Source organism: Danio rerio, chromosome 20, assembly GCF_052040795.2.
Source record: "Danio rerio strain M-AB ecotype USA chromosome 20, GRCz13ab, whole genome shotgun sequence".
In the NCBI taxonomy this organism is placed as follows: domain Eukaryota; kingdom Metazoa; phylum Chordata; class Actinopteri; order Cypriniformes; family Danionidae; genus Danio; species Danio rerio.
Window position 1 is genome coordinate 6274292 of NC_141040.1, and position 16533 is coordinate 6290824.

A 16533-nucleotide genomic window follows, 5' to 3' on the forward strand; every position below is an offset into this window, starting at 1 on the left:
ACCGCCCAGGTGCCATCATTCCATGCAGTATGTGGGCCGGATGTAAGTGTCTGTGTGGGCCAGATCTGAGCCACATGAATTTCTGGTAATGTTTTATAGTTATTAATGTGAGACTGTTATCAATATTATTTTTGATACAAAATATAGCTGTCGCACAGTATCAGTGTCATTTCCACCAAAACACTTTAATGTTGCTTTAAAGAGTTTGTGTGAGATTATTTAGGTGGTTTCTATGAAAATGAATAGCGCCATCTGAACACATGTTCAAGATTGAGGGAATTTACATTTTTATCAACAACACTTGAAGAAAAATCACGGTTAATATTGCGTAATAAGGAAATACATTTAGTCTACGTCATTTCCAAACATGCTATACCTTTAAAGATGTTTTTAAAAACCATACAAAATTAAAATAAAAGGCAAAATTAAGGCTAATAAATCAGCTGTTCATAAACGTTTTGCAAATATTTCACATTTTCAGGCCCTTGAGAAAATTACCAAATGGTTTTCCATTTTCAATTTTAATGAACAGTGCCATATAAATGTCCTCTTAGATTGGATTTATTGTGCTTTGCTTAAAATGACGACTTTTTTTTGTTGAAAAAGACTAAAATAAATATGAATTTGTACTGAATTACTTCTAAATGATCCAATAATGGGTCCAGTGGGTAAATAATACCCCTATAAAGATCCAGTCTCATTGGCAATCCAGCTAGCGCATCAAAATATGTAAAAAACAAACATGTTCCTGCCCCTCAGGAGGGAACCGTACACTTTTCTTTGAACTGTCCATAATACAGCAGACCCTAAAATGTGTGCTGCTCAGAAATAAAGCCCCTCAGTGAGCCTGAACCGAGGTCCTCACAAAGTAAACACACAATGAATCAAGCACATAATAAAGAAACTTTAGATTCATGGAATTCCAAGGATAGCATCGCTGTTTATTAGATTTGAGCAAATGCCCTTGATTGTTTCCAGGGGATTAGGCAAATTGTGTGGAGTTACTCATTCCCCTGTTTATTTACTGTGTCAACAGATACCCACTCATGGCTGTATAAAGGGCATTTTGGGTGTTATCTCCCACAGTTCTGCTCGAACATGGCGAAAGAAGTGATTTGTGTGCTTCTCGCATCTCTGTTTGCCCTCTGTAGATCTGCTCCAGTGGTAAGTTCAATCGTTTGGGTGTATAGAATTGAACTAGGAGCTCACAATTGTAGTTCTTAAATGATCAAATGTAGCTTTTAGTATCATTAAAGTGGCTCGTTCATTGCTACAAGTGACGGAAAATTATGCATTCTTATGCATTTGTTGTTGGTTTTTCTGTCACATACCCAATTTTAGAGAGAATTCTGCATTTCTAACTATAAAAAACAAAGTTGTTATTGACAATGATGATGTCAGAGAAACTTTTACCACATTTTTTTACAGAGAAAAGGAAGCAATCAGTTCTTTTTCAAATCATTTGGTTAACTCCCTACTGAAAAAAAACTGCTTAAACCAGCCTAGGCTGATTGGCTGGTTTTAACTGGTCGACCAGGCTGGTTTTAGAGGGGTTTTGGCCATTTCCAGCCTGGTCTTAGCTGGTCAGGCTGGAAAATGTCCAGCTAAAACCAGCTTGACATCCCTAGCCAGGTTGGGAGCCCAGCTAAAACCAGCTATGTCCAGCTTAAACCAGGCTGGTCAAGCTTGTTTTAGCTGTATTTAGCTGGTCATTTTCCAGCTGAGACCAGGCTGGAAATGGCTGGAAACCAGCCTGGAAATGGCCAAAACCCCTCTAAAACCAGGCTGGTCAACCAGCCAACCACACTAGGCTGGTTTAAGCTGGATTTTTCAGCAGGGCTATAAGTAACTTTGCATGTACAAGCCAATTTGTTCTACTAATCCGAACATACAGTATAATAATAATTACAATAATAATTCCTTACATATATATAGTGCTTTTCTGGGCACTCAAAGCGCTTTACACAGAGGGGGGAATCTCCTCATCTGCCACCAGTTTGCAGCATCCACCTGGATGACGCGACGGCAGCCATTTTGCGACAGACCACACACCAGCTGATAGGTGTAGTTTTCCAATACTCAACTAAGACAAAGTTACTACACTGTAAACTGTTATGATCAATTAGTCCTAAAGCATACGTTTTTAGGTCATTGTAACTTATTAATCTAAGCTAATCATGCTCTAACTTAATTTTATAAGTGAAACAAGCTGTTTTAAGTCAGTTTAACATAATATAAGTTTGATGGACTTAATTTAATTCAGCTTAAAGATTTAAGGCAACCAGTATTTTTTTTTTTTACAATGTAGTATTAATAGAGTCATTTGACAAAGTTACATATAACAAAATGTTTAAAGGAGACCATCAAAATAAAGAGCAACCAAAAATGGTTTTTCTACAGCAGTGGTTCTCAAACTGTGGTACGCGGGCTTCCTTCTAGTGGTACACGGAGATATCAAATGTGTCATATGTACATGCTACATATATTTCAAAATTTATCAAAAAGGATTTATATATGTTTATGACATATAATATTATTTATTTTATGACATATAGCTTATATTTCTGAGGCAGGCAACATTTCCAGGCGTTGATGAATTGGCTACTATATGTTAATACTTTACATTAAAGTACAGCACTTTTCTTTTTACTTTTTAAGAACATTAAACTTCCATTTTTCAACTTTTAAAAGCACATTTTAATTTAAATGTTGACATTTTTAGTTTTTTTGTTGGCTTGTTTTACATATAAGCACAGTACAGTGTTAACGGTCAGACTATTTATACTGTTTAAAATGGCTGACAATAATACATTTTCTTAATAATAGAAATTAATCTGCCACGTTTTAGAACTGTGCAGAGCTGTTAATGCTTTACTGGGCTTACTACGCTACTGTATTTCAATGCTCATTATGGTGTTACTTGGAGAGACAATTTTTTTCTGAGGTGGTACTTCATGAAAAACATTTAGATGCAGCAAACCTTTACTATACTTTGTTATACCTTGACAAAACAGCTAGCAAGTAATTTAACAATTTACAAAGATACATTTTGGAACTTTTAGCAACTACTGAAAAAAAGCAAATGGGATATACAGTTGAAGTCAGAATTATTAGCCCCCCCTTTGAATTTTGTTTTCTTTTTTAAATATTTCCTAAATGATGTTTAACAGATTCAGGAAATTTTCACAGTATTTCTGATAATATTTTTTCTTCTGGAGAAAGTCTTATTTGTTTTATTTCGGCTAGAATAAAAGCAGATTTAAATTTTTTTATGATCGATTTTAAGGTCACAATTATTAGCCCCCTTAAACTAATTTTTTTCCAGGATGGTTTTCAGAACAAACCATCCTTATACAATAATTTGCCTAATTACCCTAACCTGCCTAGTTAACCTAATTAGCCTAGTTAAGCCTTTAAATGTCACGTTAAGCTGTATAGAAGTGTCTTGAATAATATCTAGTCAAATATTATGTACTGTCATCATGGCAAAGATAAAATAAATCAGTTATTAGAAATGAGCTATTAAAACTATTAAGTTTAGAAATCTGTTGAAGAAATCTTCTCTCCTTTAAGCAGAAATTGAGAAAAAATTAAAAAGAGGAACTAATAATTCAGGGGGGCTAATAATTCTGACTTCAAATGTATATTTTCCTCTTAATTATTAAAAAAGGAAACTACTGTAGCCAGCAAGCATCACACAGACCTGAAGGTAAGAGAATTAAATATTAATGAAAACACTAGAATGTCTGTTAACACTTCTTAATAACTACAAACTATGAATCATTTGTTAAGCATTTATCAAATAGTTCATGCCTTATTTGTTAAGCATCAGCTCTTCATTAATAGATGTTATAAGTGTAAATACAACTACAAATGCTGCATTCATGACTTCTGTGCTTAATGATTGTGTTTTCGCTTTGTTAATGACTCATTATTCATTACTAAATCAAATATTACATTATTTACAAACCAGCTATTTAATAGTTGTTGGTTTTTTGTGTTTTTGTCAGCTAATATAAAATGAGGACTTTGTAAATTCCTTATTATTGACAATTAAAGGCTAATGAAAATACATTAAGGATACTGCTTACGAACATCTATTAAGGCGACGCAGTGGCGCAGTAGGTAGTGCTGTCGCCTCACAGGAAGAAGGTCGCTGGGTTAAGCCTCGGCTCAGTTGGCGTTTCTGTGTGGAGTTTGCATGTTCTCCCTGTGTTTCCGTGGGCTTACTCCGGGTGCTCCGGTTTCCCCCACAGTCCAAAGACTTGCGGTACAGGTGAATTGGGTAGGCTAAATTGTCCGTAGTTGATGAGTGTGAATAAGTGTGGATGTTTCCCAGAGATGAGTGGCAGCTGGAAGGGCATCCGCTCTTAAAAAAATGAATCCGTAAAACATTAATCATTCCGCTGTGGCGACCGTTGTGCATATTGCATAATGATCTAATGATGTAATATAATGCAATTCAGTAGCTTGGTTGTGTGTTCAAATTTGAATACATTTAAAATCATAACGATGTGCTTCTCATTATATTCTTTCTGACATATTACCTCACATATTACTTAAGCTCTGTAAACAGCAGAGTGGACCAGTTTAAGCTTTTTATGAATAAGAAAAGATATTTGGGATAGTCAAAACTTCACATTTTGCTTTGATGTTTAACTTGGCATTGACACAAAATCTATAAAATGTATATGATAAAATGTCTCCTGAGTTGGCCTCTTCTAGGTGAGATGAGGTAACTGGAGTTGTTGAACAGGCTAACATATAAGTCGTAAGGTTATCTATGCTCTGCTATACAACACAGTGCTGCAGTAAGCTCTATACCTGGAAAACACACAGCTGTACGTCCCGCCGGTCACTCACCCAACAAACAGCTCCGAGCTGATACAGCTATGTCCATTACGTTGTACATTATTTTGCAGATTGCTTTAATCACACCAATATTCTACCCATTCATTGTGTAGATTAATATAGTGGAGATGCATGAAGAAAACCTTCGCTTTAGCAGAACATTTTGCTGAAACCTTAATCTTTGATGTCAAAAAACGCAAACATCTACCAGCACTTTGGGAGTCAAAGAAATATATACAGGCTGAACAAAATATACCTATTCGATGATACATTGAGAACTTGTTGAGCAAAATGATTGGCAACACTCAAACAAATTTTGTTGATGCTTGTTCAAACTACTCATTTAGAATGAGTTGAATCAACACAATGCTTAAACTTTAAGGTGGAGACAACTTAATTGTTTTATGTTCAGTCCATTTAAATTTGTAAAAACAATTAAGTTAACTGAATCGATTTGTGTTTTTTACAGGGAAGAAAATCATTAAAAAATTTACCTTTCACAGAAAATGGACATTCTGTAAATCTCTAAATGCTCAATTTTGCTTCATAATATTCAATCATTCATTTACTTTTAGGCTTAACCCCTTTATCAATTTGGGGTCGCCACAGCGGAATGAACTGCCAACTTATCCAGCACACGTTTTATGCAGCGGATGTACTTCCAGCTGCAACCCATCTCTGGGAAACATCCATACACACTCATTCAAACTCGTACAATATGGACAATTTAGCCAACCCATTTCACCTGTACCGCATGTCTTTGGACTGTGGGGGAAACCGGAGAACCTGGAGGAAACCCACACGAATGCAGGGGGAACATGCTCACTCTACACGGAAACGCCAACTGACCCAGCCGAGGCTCGAACCAGCGACCTTCTTGCTGTGAGGCGACAGCAATACCTACTGTGCCACTGCGTCGCCACTTCATAATATCTCAATGTATTTTCTAGACTCTAGAGCAGGGGTCTCAAACTCACGGCCCGCGGGCCATTTGCGGCCCTCAGTGCAATATTTTGTGGCCTGCGCCTGACCGCTGTACACTGACAGAATCAGCGGAGCGGGGAGAGAGAGCGCTCCCCGCTCCGCTGATTCTATCCGTACACAGCGGTCACTGGCATTCCCCGCCCGCCGTGTAAACAAAGGGGCGGGGATGCCGGGTATGTCACCACGCACCCCGCCCCTTTGTTAGACGCTGTGACGGGCGGGAAGTGTTAGAAGGGAACTCGCGCCGGCCAGAACCAAGGTAAGCTGTTCCAGCCCCTGCCTGCCACTTAGCTACCTATCTGCAGCCTGCCACCTACCTAGCTACAGCCTGCATCTTATATATATTATAGGTAGATACAGACTGATGTGACTGGAGTGGGGTGGGGGTGTTTTATTTATACATATATACGCCTTTTTTTTAGGTGAGGGAATGGAAGTTTTGAGTGAGTTCCCCCACTTTTTTCTGTGTGAGAAGTTATTCTCCACCTTGAACTTCAATAAGTCAAAGTACAGGTCTAGACTTAATGATGATCATCTTCAAGCCATACTGAGGGTCTCAACTGCTTCCGCTCTAAAGCCAAATGTGGTTCAGATTTGTGAGAAGAAGCGCTGTCAAGTCTCTGGCAGCAAGAAGTAGGCAAAAGATGCCATGTTCAGAAGAACTGTTCATAATCTTCACTCAATGTTCTATTAATGTTCAGGACACTTCATGTGCAGAAGAAATAATTAAAACTGTTAATAATGACACTTGAGGACTTTTTTTTTTGTGAAATCCCTTATGCGGCCCAGCCTCACCCAGACTTTGCCTCCTGCGGCCCCCAGGTAAATTGAGTTTGAGACCTCTGCTCTAGAGGTAATCACTGTTTCCAACTATTTTCAACGAAAAGTCGCTAGATTATTTGATACATTAATTAGCATATTACTGACGTCATCGCGCTACCATTTCTCTTTGTTTAAGTCTATGGTCAATAAAGGGGTATTTATATGTGCACTACGCTTTATGTAAGCATACCTAAATTTATTGCTGTTTGAATACAGTATCATTATAGATGTGTAGTGAATTTGCAGTAATCTCTCAGACATAATAAGTTCTGAAACCGTCACAAATGTGTGATTGTGAACAAGAAAAGACTAAACGGTCATATTAAATGGTTAAAATAAAGGAGAAGCTGATCGGTTTGACTATAAGTGAATACCTTCACATCGCCGGTGCCAAATCATTCGTCGTCGGTACGCAGAGGGGTGATATTCTGTTAGGCTGCAGGTGGGACTCGTGGGAGAGGCTGCTGTATGAGGACTGGGCCGCCTGTCAGTGCTCTAAGGCGGGGGAGGGGCCGACGTCATCACCTGCAGCTCGTTGAGAAGAGTAGCGACGGTACAGTATGGACAAATGACAGTCTATAAAAATCTCCAGTAGCACATAAAAAAGTCGCTAGATTTGTCGCTAGTCGCTTTTTTGAAAATTTGTCTCTAGGGAGGTCTGAAAAGTTGCTAATTCTAGCGACAAAGCCGCTAAGTTGGCAACACCGGAGGTAATCATTTTGCCTACAATAGAAAAAGATTCATTACATTTCTTACATTTCTTTAAGGTTACTGACTGCAAACAATTTATATGAACTGAATTTAAACTAATTTATTTTAGTAATGTTAAACTGAATGTTTAAATTCAGTCCATATTAATTGTTTGCAACCACTTACCTTAAAAAATCATTCATTCATTCATTTTCTGCCGCTTTTCCGGGGCCGGGTTGCGGGGGCAGCAGTCTTAGTAACCCCAGACTCTTCCTCCAGTTCCTCCGGAGGGATCCTGAGGCGTTCCCTGGCCAGCCAAGATACATAGTCCCTCCAGCATGTCATGGGTCTTCCCTGAGGCCTCCTCCCAGTGAAACATGCCTTGAACACCTCCCTAGGTAGGCGTCCAGGAGGCATCCGAAACAGATGCCCGAGCCACTTCAGCTGACTTCTCTCGATGTGGAGCAGCAGCTGCTCTACTCCGAGCTCCTCCCGGGTGTCAGAGCTCCTCACCCTATCCATAAGATTGCGCCCTGCCACCCTTCGAAGGAAACTCATTTCGGCCGCTTGTATCCGAGATCTTGTCCTTTCAGTCGTGACCCCAAGCTCATGACCATAGGTGAGAGTAGGAACGTAGATTGACCGGTAAATCGAGAGCTTTGCCTTTCCGCTCCGCTCCTTATAACGGACCGGTACAGCGACCGCATTACTGCTGCCGCTGCACCGATCCGCCTGTCAATCTCACGCTCCATCCTTCCCTCACTCGTAAACAAAACCCCGAGATACTTAAACTCCTTTACCTGGGGTAAGGATTATAAGTAAATTTATTAAATATATATATATTTTTTATTGCATTTGTTTTTTGTTTTTTATTTGTATTTGTTCTGTACTGTCAGTGTTGGTAGCCATTGTTACCATAGCTTTACAGGTTTATAGTTTTGTTTTCTAGAAAAAGGTCACTAATAATCATGCATAGTCTGTTGTGAATTAGCAGCAAAATTTATTTTGGTGACATTTTTAAAAAGGTAGTTCACTTAAAAATGACAAGTCTTTTATTAATCCCTTCCTCTAACATTGTTCCAAACTCAAGACTTTTGTTCATCTTCAGAACACAAATCAAGATATTTTGCATATGTTCTTGATCCTCCATTGACATTGAATATACAGACTTGTTCAAAGTATAGAAATATAGCAAAAACATCCTCAAAGCAGACCATATGATTCAGTGGTTCAATTGGAATATTGTGAAGGTACAGGAATACTCAACACAATCTCACAGCAATTCGTAACTTTTTCATTTACTGGCTAATTCGTACGAATTTGTACGATCTAATTTGTACATTTTAGTACGATTTGCAATGACGGTTGGGTTTAGGGGTGGGGTTTGGTGCCACGTCTCCTTTTTAAAATCGTACAATTTCGTACAACTGAACTCGTATGAATTAGCCACTAAACTGCCAAAACGTAAAATACTGACGTTTTCTCGTGAGATCAGGCTGGAATACTTGTGTCCGCACATAAAACAAAAATAACAACTTTAATCAATAGTACCTTCTCATGCTTCCCAGGCTTTTCATGGTGGTTCAGATGCTCACTGTCCTCTGACGGTAAAAATCCTGGATGCTGTTAAAGGGACGCCTGCTGGAAATATAGCTCTGGATCTGTTTCGTCAAGATCAAGGTGGGACATGGGAAAAGATTGCCAGTGGGTAAGTGAACATTAAATATATCACATTACTAAAAAAAAAATATTTGAAAAGGTTATCAATAAGGGTGACGCGGTGTCGCAGTAGGTAGTGCTGTTGCCTCACAGTAAAGAAAGTCGCTGGTTCGAGCCTCAGCTGGGTCAGTTGGCATTTCTGTGTGGAGTTTGCATGTTCTCCCAGTGTTTGCTTGGGTTTCCTCCGGGTGCTCCGGTTTCCCCAACAGTCCACATGTGCTATAGGTGAATTGGGTAACTTAAATTGTCGGCTGTGTATGTGTGTGAATGAGCGTGTATGGCTGTTTCACAGCGATGGGTTGCAGCTGGAAGGGCATCTGCTGCGTAAAACATATGCTGGATGAGTTGGTGCTTCATTCCACTGTGGGGCCCCCTTTTTAATAAAGGGGCTAAGCCGAAAAGAAAATGAATTCCAACTGAAAGTGACTTAATGACAGTTGTCATACAATCTCAGACAGTTGTGCAATCTCCTTCATATTTATGATGTGTCATGACATGATTATAAAGGTCTAAAGAACACCCCGTCAAGTAGATTGTTACCCTTTTGTTTAACTGTAGACTGATTTCACACGGATTCCACCATTTTAAAAGTGAAATCGAGGCATCGGTGGGAAGAAACCTGGAGATCTTACACACAGGTGTCACACAGGAACTTTGTGTACCTGGCTGTATATCTTACCAGCAAAGAGAAAGTGACACAGATTTATAATTTCACCAATTTCAGAGTGACCTGAAGGTCCGTTCCAAATGCATAGTGAAAATAAAAAGGGATATCAGACCTCATTTTCAGCTAAATTAAGGGAAATGGCACTAGTTAGCTAACGTTATTTTTCCCAAACACACATTTTAGATGCCATTAATCAAACTCAAGTTAATGAACTGATTCTTTCACTATATTTGACTTGAATTTCGATAGCAAAATGTGTAAAAATCTGAAAAAAAATTCCTGCTTACATTTAAGCGCCGATAAGCGTGTTCTTAAACATGGCTGATTTCCATAGTATTCACCAGTGCTCAACAGAAATGACTGTGATTGGACGTGAAGGTCATCAGTTTGCTGCTCTTCACCGATGTTTACCAAGTGCAAACACATACAAGCGATCCGCTGATGACTCAACTGATCCTCGCCACATTAAAACACTCTAGTGTCTGTGTATCTGAGTTTGCAGGTGGTGAAGAGCGGTAAACTGATGACCATCACGGCCAATCACAGTCATTTCTGTTGAGCACTGGTGAATACTATGGCAAATCAGTGGTTAAGAACGCGTTCTGCGGCAATTAAACGTTAGCGGAAAATAGACATTTTTTAAATTTCAGAACCAGGACAAGACTATCAGAGAAAACACAAGGGTGTCCTTACAGTGCTGATCCTATACTTCCGGTTTTCTTCCGACCACAGCCTCACTTTCGTGTTTTAAAATGGCTGCCTCGTAAAATAAAAGTATAAAAACTGAAAGTTAAAATTCTCTATATCTGGAGTATAGTTGAAATTTTGTTGAAGGAATCCAATAAAATAATATTTAGAAAATTCATGTTTATATACCAGTCGAGTGAAGTCACCTTTATTTCTAAAGAACTTAATCATGTCGAAGCAGCTTATGCATAAAACACAAGATAAATGTGTAAACGAATAGTCAAGCATAACATCTTCATCCCTCAGGAAAGTGGACATGACTGGTGAAGTGCACAACTTGATCGCTGAGCAGGAGTTCACTCCTGGTGTGTATCGGGTGGAGTTTGACACTTTAACCTACTGGAAGACAGAGGGTCGCACACCTTTCCACCAGCTGGCTGATGCAAGTACTACTCTGATGGCACTCATGTATTCAGGAGCGTTTAGCCACAACAAATGGGTCATTGTTATATTAAGGCTCCGTTTACACTAAAGGCCGTTTTTTGCTCGCGTTTTCTGTCGACGTTTAACGCCTCATAACTAAATAAAGAGCGTCACACCAATGTGCAAAATGGCAGGCGCAAAAGCGTCATTAAAAAAAAACCGCCTCATGCTCGTTTTTTTATTTTGACGCGTAGCATCAAAACCTTCTTCACCAATCAGATCGGCACTTTTGCTCACGTGCACGAAGCTGCTGAAATTACTGTAAACAGCACTTAGAGGCACTCAAGAGCAAAACTGTCAATGCCAGCACACACTGAAGAAGATGCCCAGAGGCGATATGAACATGGAGCTGCTTATTGCTCTGTGAACACTAATAATTTCTTCATTACTGGAGATGGAGCTGCTGCTTGAACCATCTATGCTTGTTCGAGTCACCAGTAACTTTATAAACAAATGTGCAAACTTCCTCTCTTCCTCTTCTTCTGTGTTATAACCGGGTGTCAGAAGCTTATAGTTGTGCAGCACCATCTAACGTCAAAAGACTGATTTAGCATACTCTAGCTTGACGCAAGTGAAAAGCGATTGGGTTTGAACACTGAAAAACGTCTCGTAAAACACTGACGATAAACACAAACTAAAAACGTCCCGATGTGTAGGAGCCTTAATGCGTTTTTGTTTTAAAACGCATAAGTTTTGCTACGGTTAGGCCATCCGTCCACAATACGCCGGAGTTCTCGAGCGCCGAAAACGGAGCGTTTTGAAAACGCTGGAGAGGCCGTTTTCATTCTGAAACGCTGCTGCTCCGTCTTAGTGTGGATGAGGAAAAACGGAGACATCTAAAAACGGAGGCGGGGCTGCTGAGATTCGTTACCTGATTGGGGCTTTTGTGTCATTGCCTTTGTCACTGTATCCTTCCCTTATTCGTCAAGCCTCTATCACATGACTATAACACATGGCTTTAACGCTACCGGAAGACAGTACTGTAAACAACAACATGGGCACAGAAATGGGAGCGTTGTTTGCACTATTGTCTGTTTGAGGCGCCATTGTGCAGTTATACATTTGTTTCGTTTAGTAACAACTCGACCTTGTCGTCTGTCCACAAAAACGCCTCTCTTGCTTTCTTTGCCATCGCGTTTAATGTTCGACCGGCGTTTGTTGACTAACAATAACCAAATGCCGAGCAAGACGCATGCTTTCTGTTTATACTAAACTGCGAATGCCCAGAGAGCGCGAATAGTCACGTGATATACTTTTTTGGTGGCGTAGTGTGGACGGAGATATGTTCAGAGACGCTAGGTAAAACGCTAGTGTGGACGCGGATCATTTTTGATCTAAAACACCGTTTTAAAAGTAAAACGCACTAGTGTAAACGGGGCCTAAGTCACCTAAACAACAAGAACGGACCAAGATACCATAGGAATAGGACCGGCTTAGGACTACTTATTTCAGTGGTCACCAAACTTGTTCCTGGAGGGCCGGTGTCCTGCAGATTTTAGCTCCAACCCTAATCAAACATACATGGACAAGCTAATCAAGGTCTTAGTAGGTATACTTGAAACATCCAGGCAGGTGTGTTGAGCCAAGATGGAGCTAAACCCTGCAGGGGCACCGGCCCTCCAGGACCAGGATTGGTGACCCCTGACTTATTTAGATCTAGTTTTTAGATTACCATAGTAGATTATAACAACTATGTGTAGAATAATACCCTGAATGATTGTCTTGGATGTGAACCAAGAGCTATAATAACACCAGGGAAGTAAATATTTAAGAACCTATATCTTGTTTTCCAAAGACACACAGTATATCGACTAGTTTTAGATAAGAGGATAGAGCATTCAAGGACACCACGCGCATATATGTTCAAACATACAGAGCACATGCATACTGTGGCTAATACTGGACTGTTTTTGACTTCAGAAATGCCTGAATTCTTCAAGGCATAGATTTAACATGGTGCCGGAAAAATTCCTTAGGTTTTATCCTTACCGGAATGACACTATCACACGCAATTGCTGTGGAATTTCGAACATCCCAAAGGTGCTCTGTTGGACTGAGAACTGGTGATTGTAGAGGTCAGGAGTACTGGTGAGCTCAATGTCATGTTCAAGAAACCAGTTTAAGATGATTTGAAATTTGTGAAAGTAAGTGTTAAGATGGAAACAGCCATCACACACACAATACAGCGTGATCATAAAAGGATAGGCATGGTCAGCAACAATATTTAGGAACACAGATGAACTGGTCCACTGTGTGCCAAGAAAATATTAATATAAAATTGAAAATATATCATTATATTTACCATTTTGAGCAGGTTGGATCTATGCTTGCATGTCTTTTATTCCAAATTTTGATCCAACCATCGAAATGTTGCAGTTGAAACAAACGCTTAGACTTCTATTTGTTGTGCCTGTGTGAATTGTAGCCTCAGTTGAAATGAGTGTCAATTGTATGCTTTCTTCTTCTGCTGTTGTAGCCCATCTGCTTCAAGGTTTGTTGTGCTCAGAGATGACTTCATGACATCTCCTGCCACTGATTGGCTGTTTAGACATTTGCCTGAGTGAGAGGTTTGACAGATGTACCTAAAGTAAAGTGCCATTGCGTGCAACGATCTCAAGTTGCATTCATGTCATCCTGTAATTGCGGGTTTCGGATTCAGATGAGAGATCAGTAAAACAAAAACGATGACATTCTTATTCAACTTTACAACTTGTAATTAAAAATCGAACAATTTTATGTATTAACAAAATTGGATAATTTGTACAAATGAATACAATTTCAATTGGATGAAAATGTACGATTTTAAAAAGGAGGCGTGTCCCAAAATCCCACCCCTTACCCTATTACTGATTTGTGGGGATGGCTGCCATGAAACTGATGTTTCGACAGTGTCAAGATCCCAAAGCTTGCATTTCGAAACACCCAATCACGTGACTAAGGTGATTCAAAACACCCAGGTCATGTGACTAAAGTGTTTCGAAACACCAGGTCACGTGACTAAAGCGATTCAAAACATTTCATAAGCATTTTGAGACCTGACGAATGTGCCTTTGACTGACAGGTTCAGAGAAAAACAACGTAGAAAAAATCGTATGTAGGCTAGTGGACTGCGCACGTGCACAGAGGAACTGTGCTGCAAATAACCAGAGTTCAAATCCTGACTAATACAAACACTCTTAAATTATGACGATGTATTTTAGCAATGTTTCCCAGATAACGAAGGACACAACCGGTGGAAACTTCACAGCCTCGAACGTCCCAAGATTCGTTGCACGCAGATAACGGCAGGACGCTTTTAAAACAAAACTCCAGTTTAAATGAACGAATTAAGTTTGTTTTACGTGGAGATGTAAACACATTAATAAACAAAAATAATATGACATGTCTTACGAAAGAGTGATTTTATAGACAGTTTACATGTTTGTGTGTACAAGAATGGATCAAAAATATATTTCCAGCTTCTGTAAACCTTGGCTGCGTCCAAAACCGCATACTTCCATACTATATAGTATGCTAAAATCAGTATGCGAGCCGAGTAGTATGTCCGAATTCATAGAATTTGAAATTCAGTATGCGAGAAGTACCCCGATGACTTACTACTTACAGCGAGATTCTGGAGTGCGCATCCTATGCATGCTGGGCTATCCCATGATGCCTCGCGAGAGAATTCATGAATGTGAGTGAAGTGACGCAACTGACGCAGGTAGGTCACCATGACAAAATGGTGGATGTAGTACATCCAAATTCCATTCATACTTTTCACATTCATACTGAATAGAAAATACTTTTCTAACGGCCGAGTAGTACGTTTAAATTCAAATACAGTACCTACCGAGTAGTAGGCGGTTTTGGACGCAGCCCTTGTTTTGCCTTTAGATCGTTAAAAATATGTTTTAAAATCACATAGAAAAACAGTCATTACAAATTTTATCATTGCTTATTAACCGCAGTTGTTACGGTTGCCTGGTGACGAGATCTGTCCTCTGTAGGCTAGATCGTCTCATTTCAAAATGCTCGGTTCAGCCTGTGTGTACTTCCAATGACTCACCTTTGAAGTCTGCATCCTTCGGAAGATGCAACCTTAGATGAGACACAGCTAGTGTTTCATAAAGCCTTGCTTTGCCCACCACCGCTCACTTGGGGGAATGAGCAAATCATACTAAAAAGTGTCAATGAGTTTGTAAAAATGGATACAGATTAAGCCTGGTTGATACTTCTGCGTCAAGTGACCGACGTAACCAACGACACATGCAACGCGCGTAGCCCTGCATTTATACTTCTGCGCACTGTCTCTGTTGGTCTGCATTAACACTTCCGAAACGCTAGTTGGCAGTGAGGTGTTAATGTGTCTCTGTGCCAAGTTTCTTCGCTGCAGTTGTGTTTTTTTTAACGCTTCCGGGATGTACAAGTGGCTCAAACTCGCTCATTTTGAGGCAGGAACCGGCGGACGTGCAACAACTTTAACTATGAGGTAAACACAAAACAAAACTTTCCATTCGGAGCTCCTTCACGTGACTCCACACTTGTAAACAATCGCTCCATCGGGCTCGCGCGGCTCTCGGTCCTGCCCAGACTCGTCAGCGCTACCAAGCTGACCAATCACAGAGCTTGCGCTACGTGTCGTTGCAACATGTAGTTAAATTTTTTGAGAGGTGCAAGCCAACGGCCACGGCTATGCGTCAACGGCGTAGCATACGCGTGCGTTTGACACAGAACTATAAATCAGCCTTTAGGCAGTGAATAAAAACATTACGAATTGCCTTGAGATTGTGTTGTATATTTACACACTAGGTGTAAAGGTTTTTCAGCTTTTTCATTGAAATACAATATTAACAGCTTGCAGAACATAATAAGTTGTCATCTTGGAATAACAGTAACAGATTACATGACTAGGTGAGACAAGTACAAAAGTCTTCCAAATGTGCTGAAAGGTGTTTCTCAGTGGTTCTTGTGTGTGTGTGTGTGTGTGTGTGTGTGTGTGTGTGTGTGTGTGTGTGTGTGTGTGTTTTTTTTGCAGGTGGTGTTTGAAGCTCATGCAGAGGGACATCGTCATTACACACTGGCTCTCCTTCTGAGCCCTTTCTCGTACACCACAACTGCTGTGGTCGTCAAGGCACATGACTGACATCCTTTAAAAGATGGTCCATATCAACAACTTGAAACCAAATACTGTACATCCCGAGTTCAAGATTAACTTCTTGCAGTAACCAAGTCATTCGATTGCCATTTCAATAAGTATTTATGTAGGTATTTGTGGTAACTTTTTGATAGCTTTAAACATTTCATCACACCTGGTTTTCATAAATCTATTTACAAGAGAGGGACACTAATTACGCTTCCATCCAAAGATGCGAATGTGACTTATGTGCGAAACTGGAATATCATTTAAAACATTTGCGAATAAAGCACCATTTCTATCCAATGAGCAAAAGAGAATGAAATTGTCACTTCCTAATAAACTAACGACGAATTTCAAGAAGACAAAAGTAATTTGGTGTGGTAGGAGAAGCTATTGTGGGACTTATGTCTTATATAACAAATTACTTGTAATTCAGTACAAGAAGATAAAATGAAACAATGATCGAGCAGTGGCTTTTGGAGGCCTGAGACTGCAGTCACTCAAGAAAGTT

General features: G+C 39.8%; 2 protein-coding genes across 3 annotated transcripts in view; one reads left to right on the forward strand and one right to left on the reverse strand.

The window, feature by feature from the left end:
• dsc2l (desmocollin 2 like) overlaps positions 1-16533 on the reverse strand; it is a 1349056-nt gene that overhangs the window by 153120 nt on the left and 1179403 nt on the right. The window lies entirely within an intron of this gene.
• On the forward strand, positions 1064-16334 carry ttr (transthyretin (prealbumin, amyloidosis type I)). 2 transcript variants are annotated; one of them, NM_001005598.2, is given in 4 exon segments: positions 1064-1164; positions 8916-9055; positions 10727-10862; positions 15921-16334. In NM_001005598.2, coding segments are annotated over 4 exon segments (450 nt in total). In that variant the 5' UTR covers positions 1064-1098; the 3' UTR covers positions 16029-16334.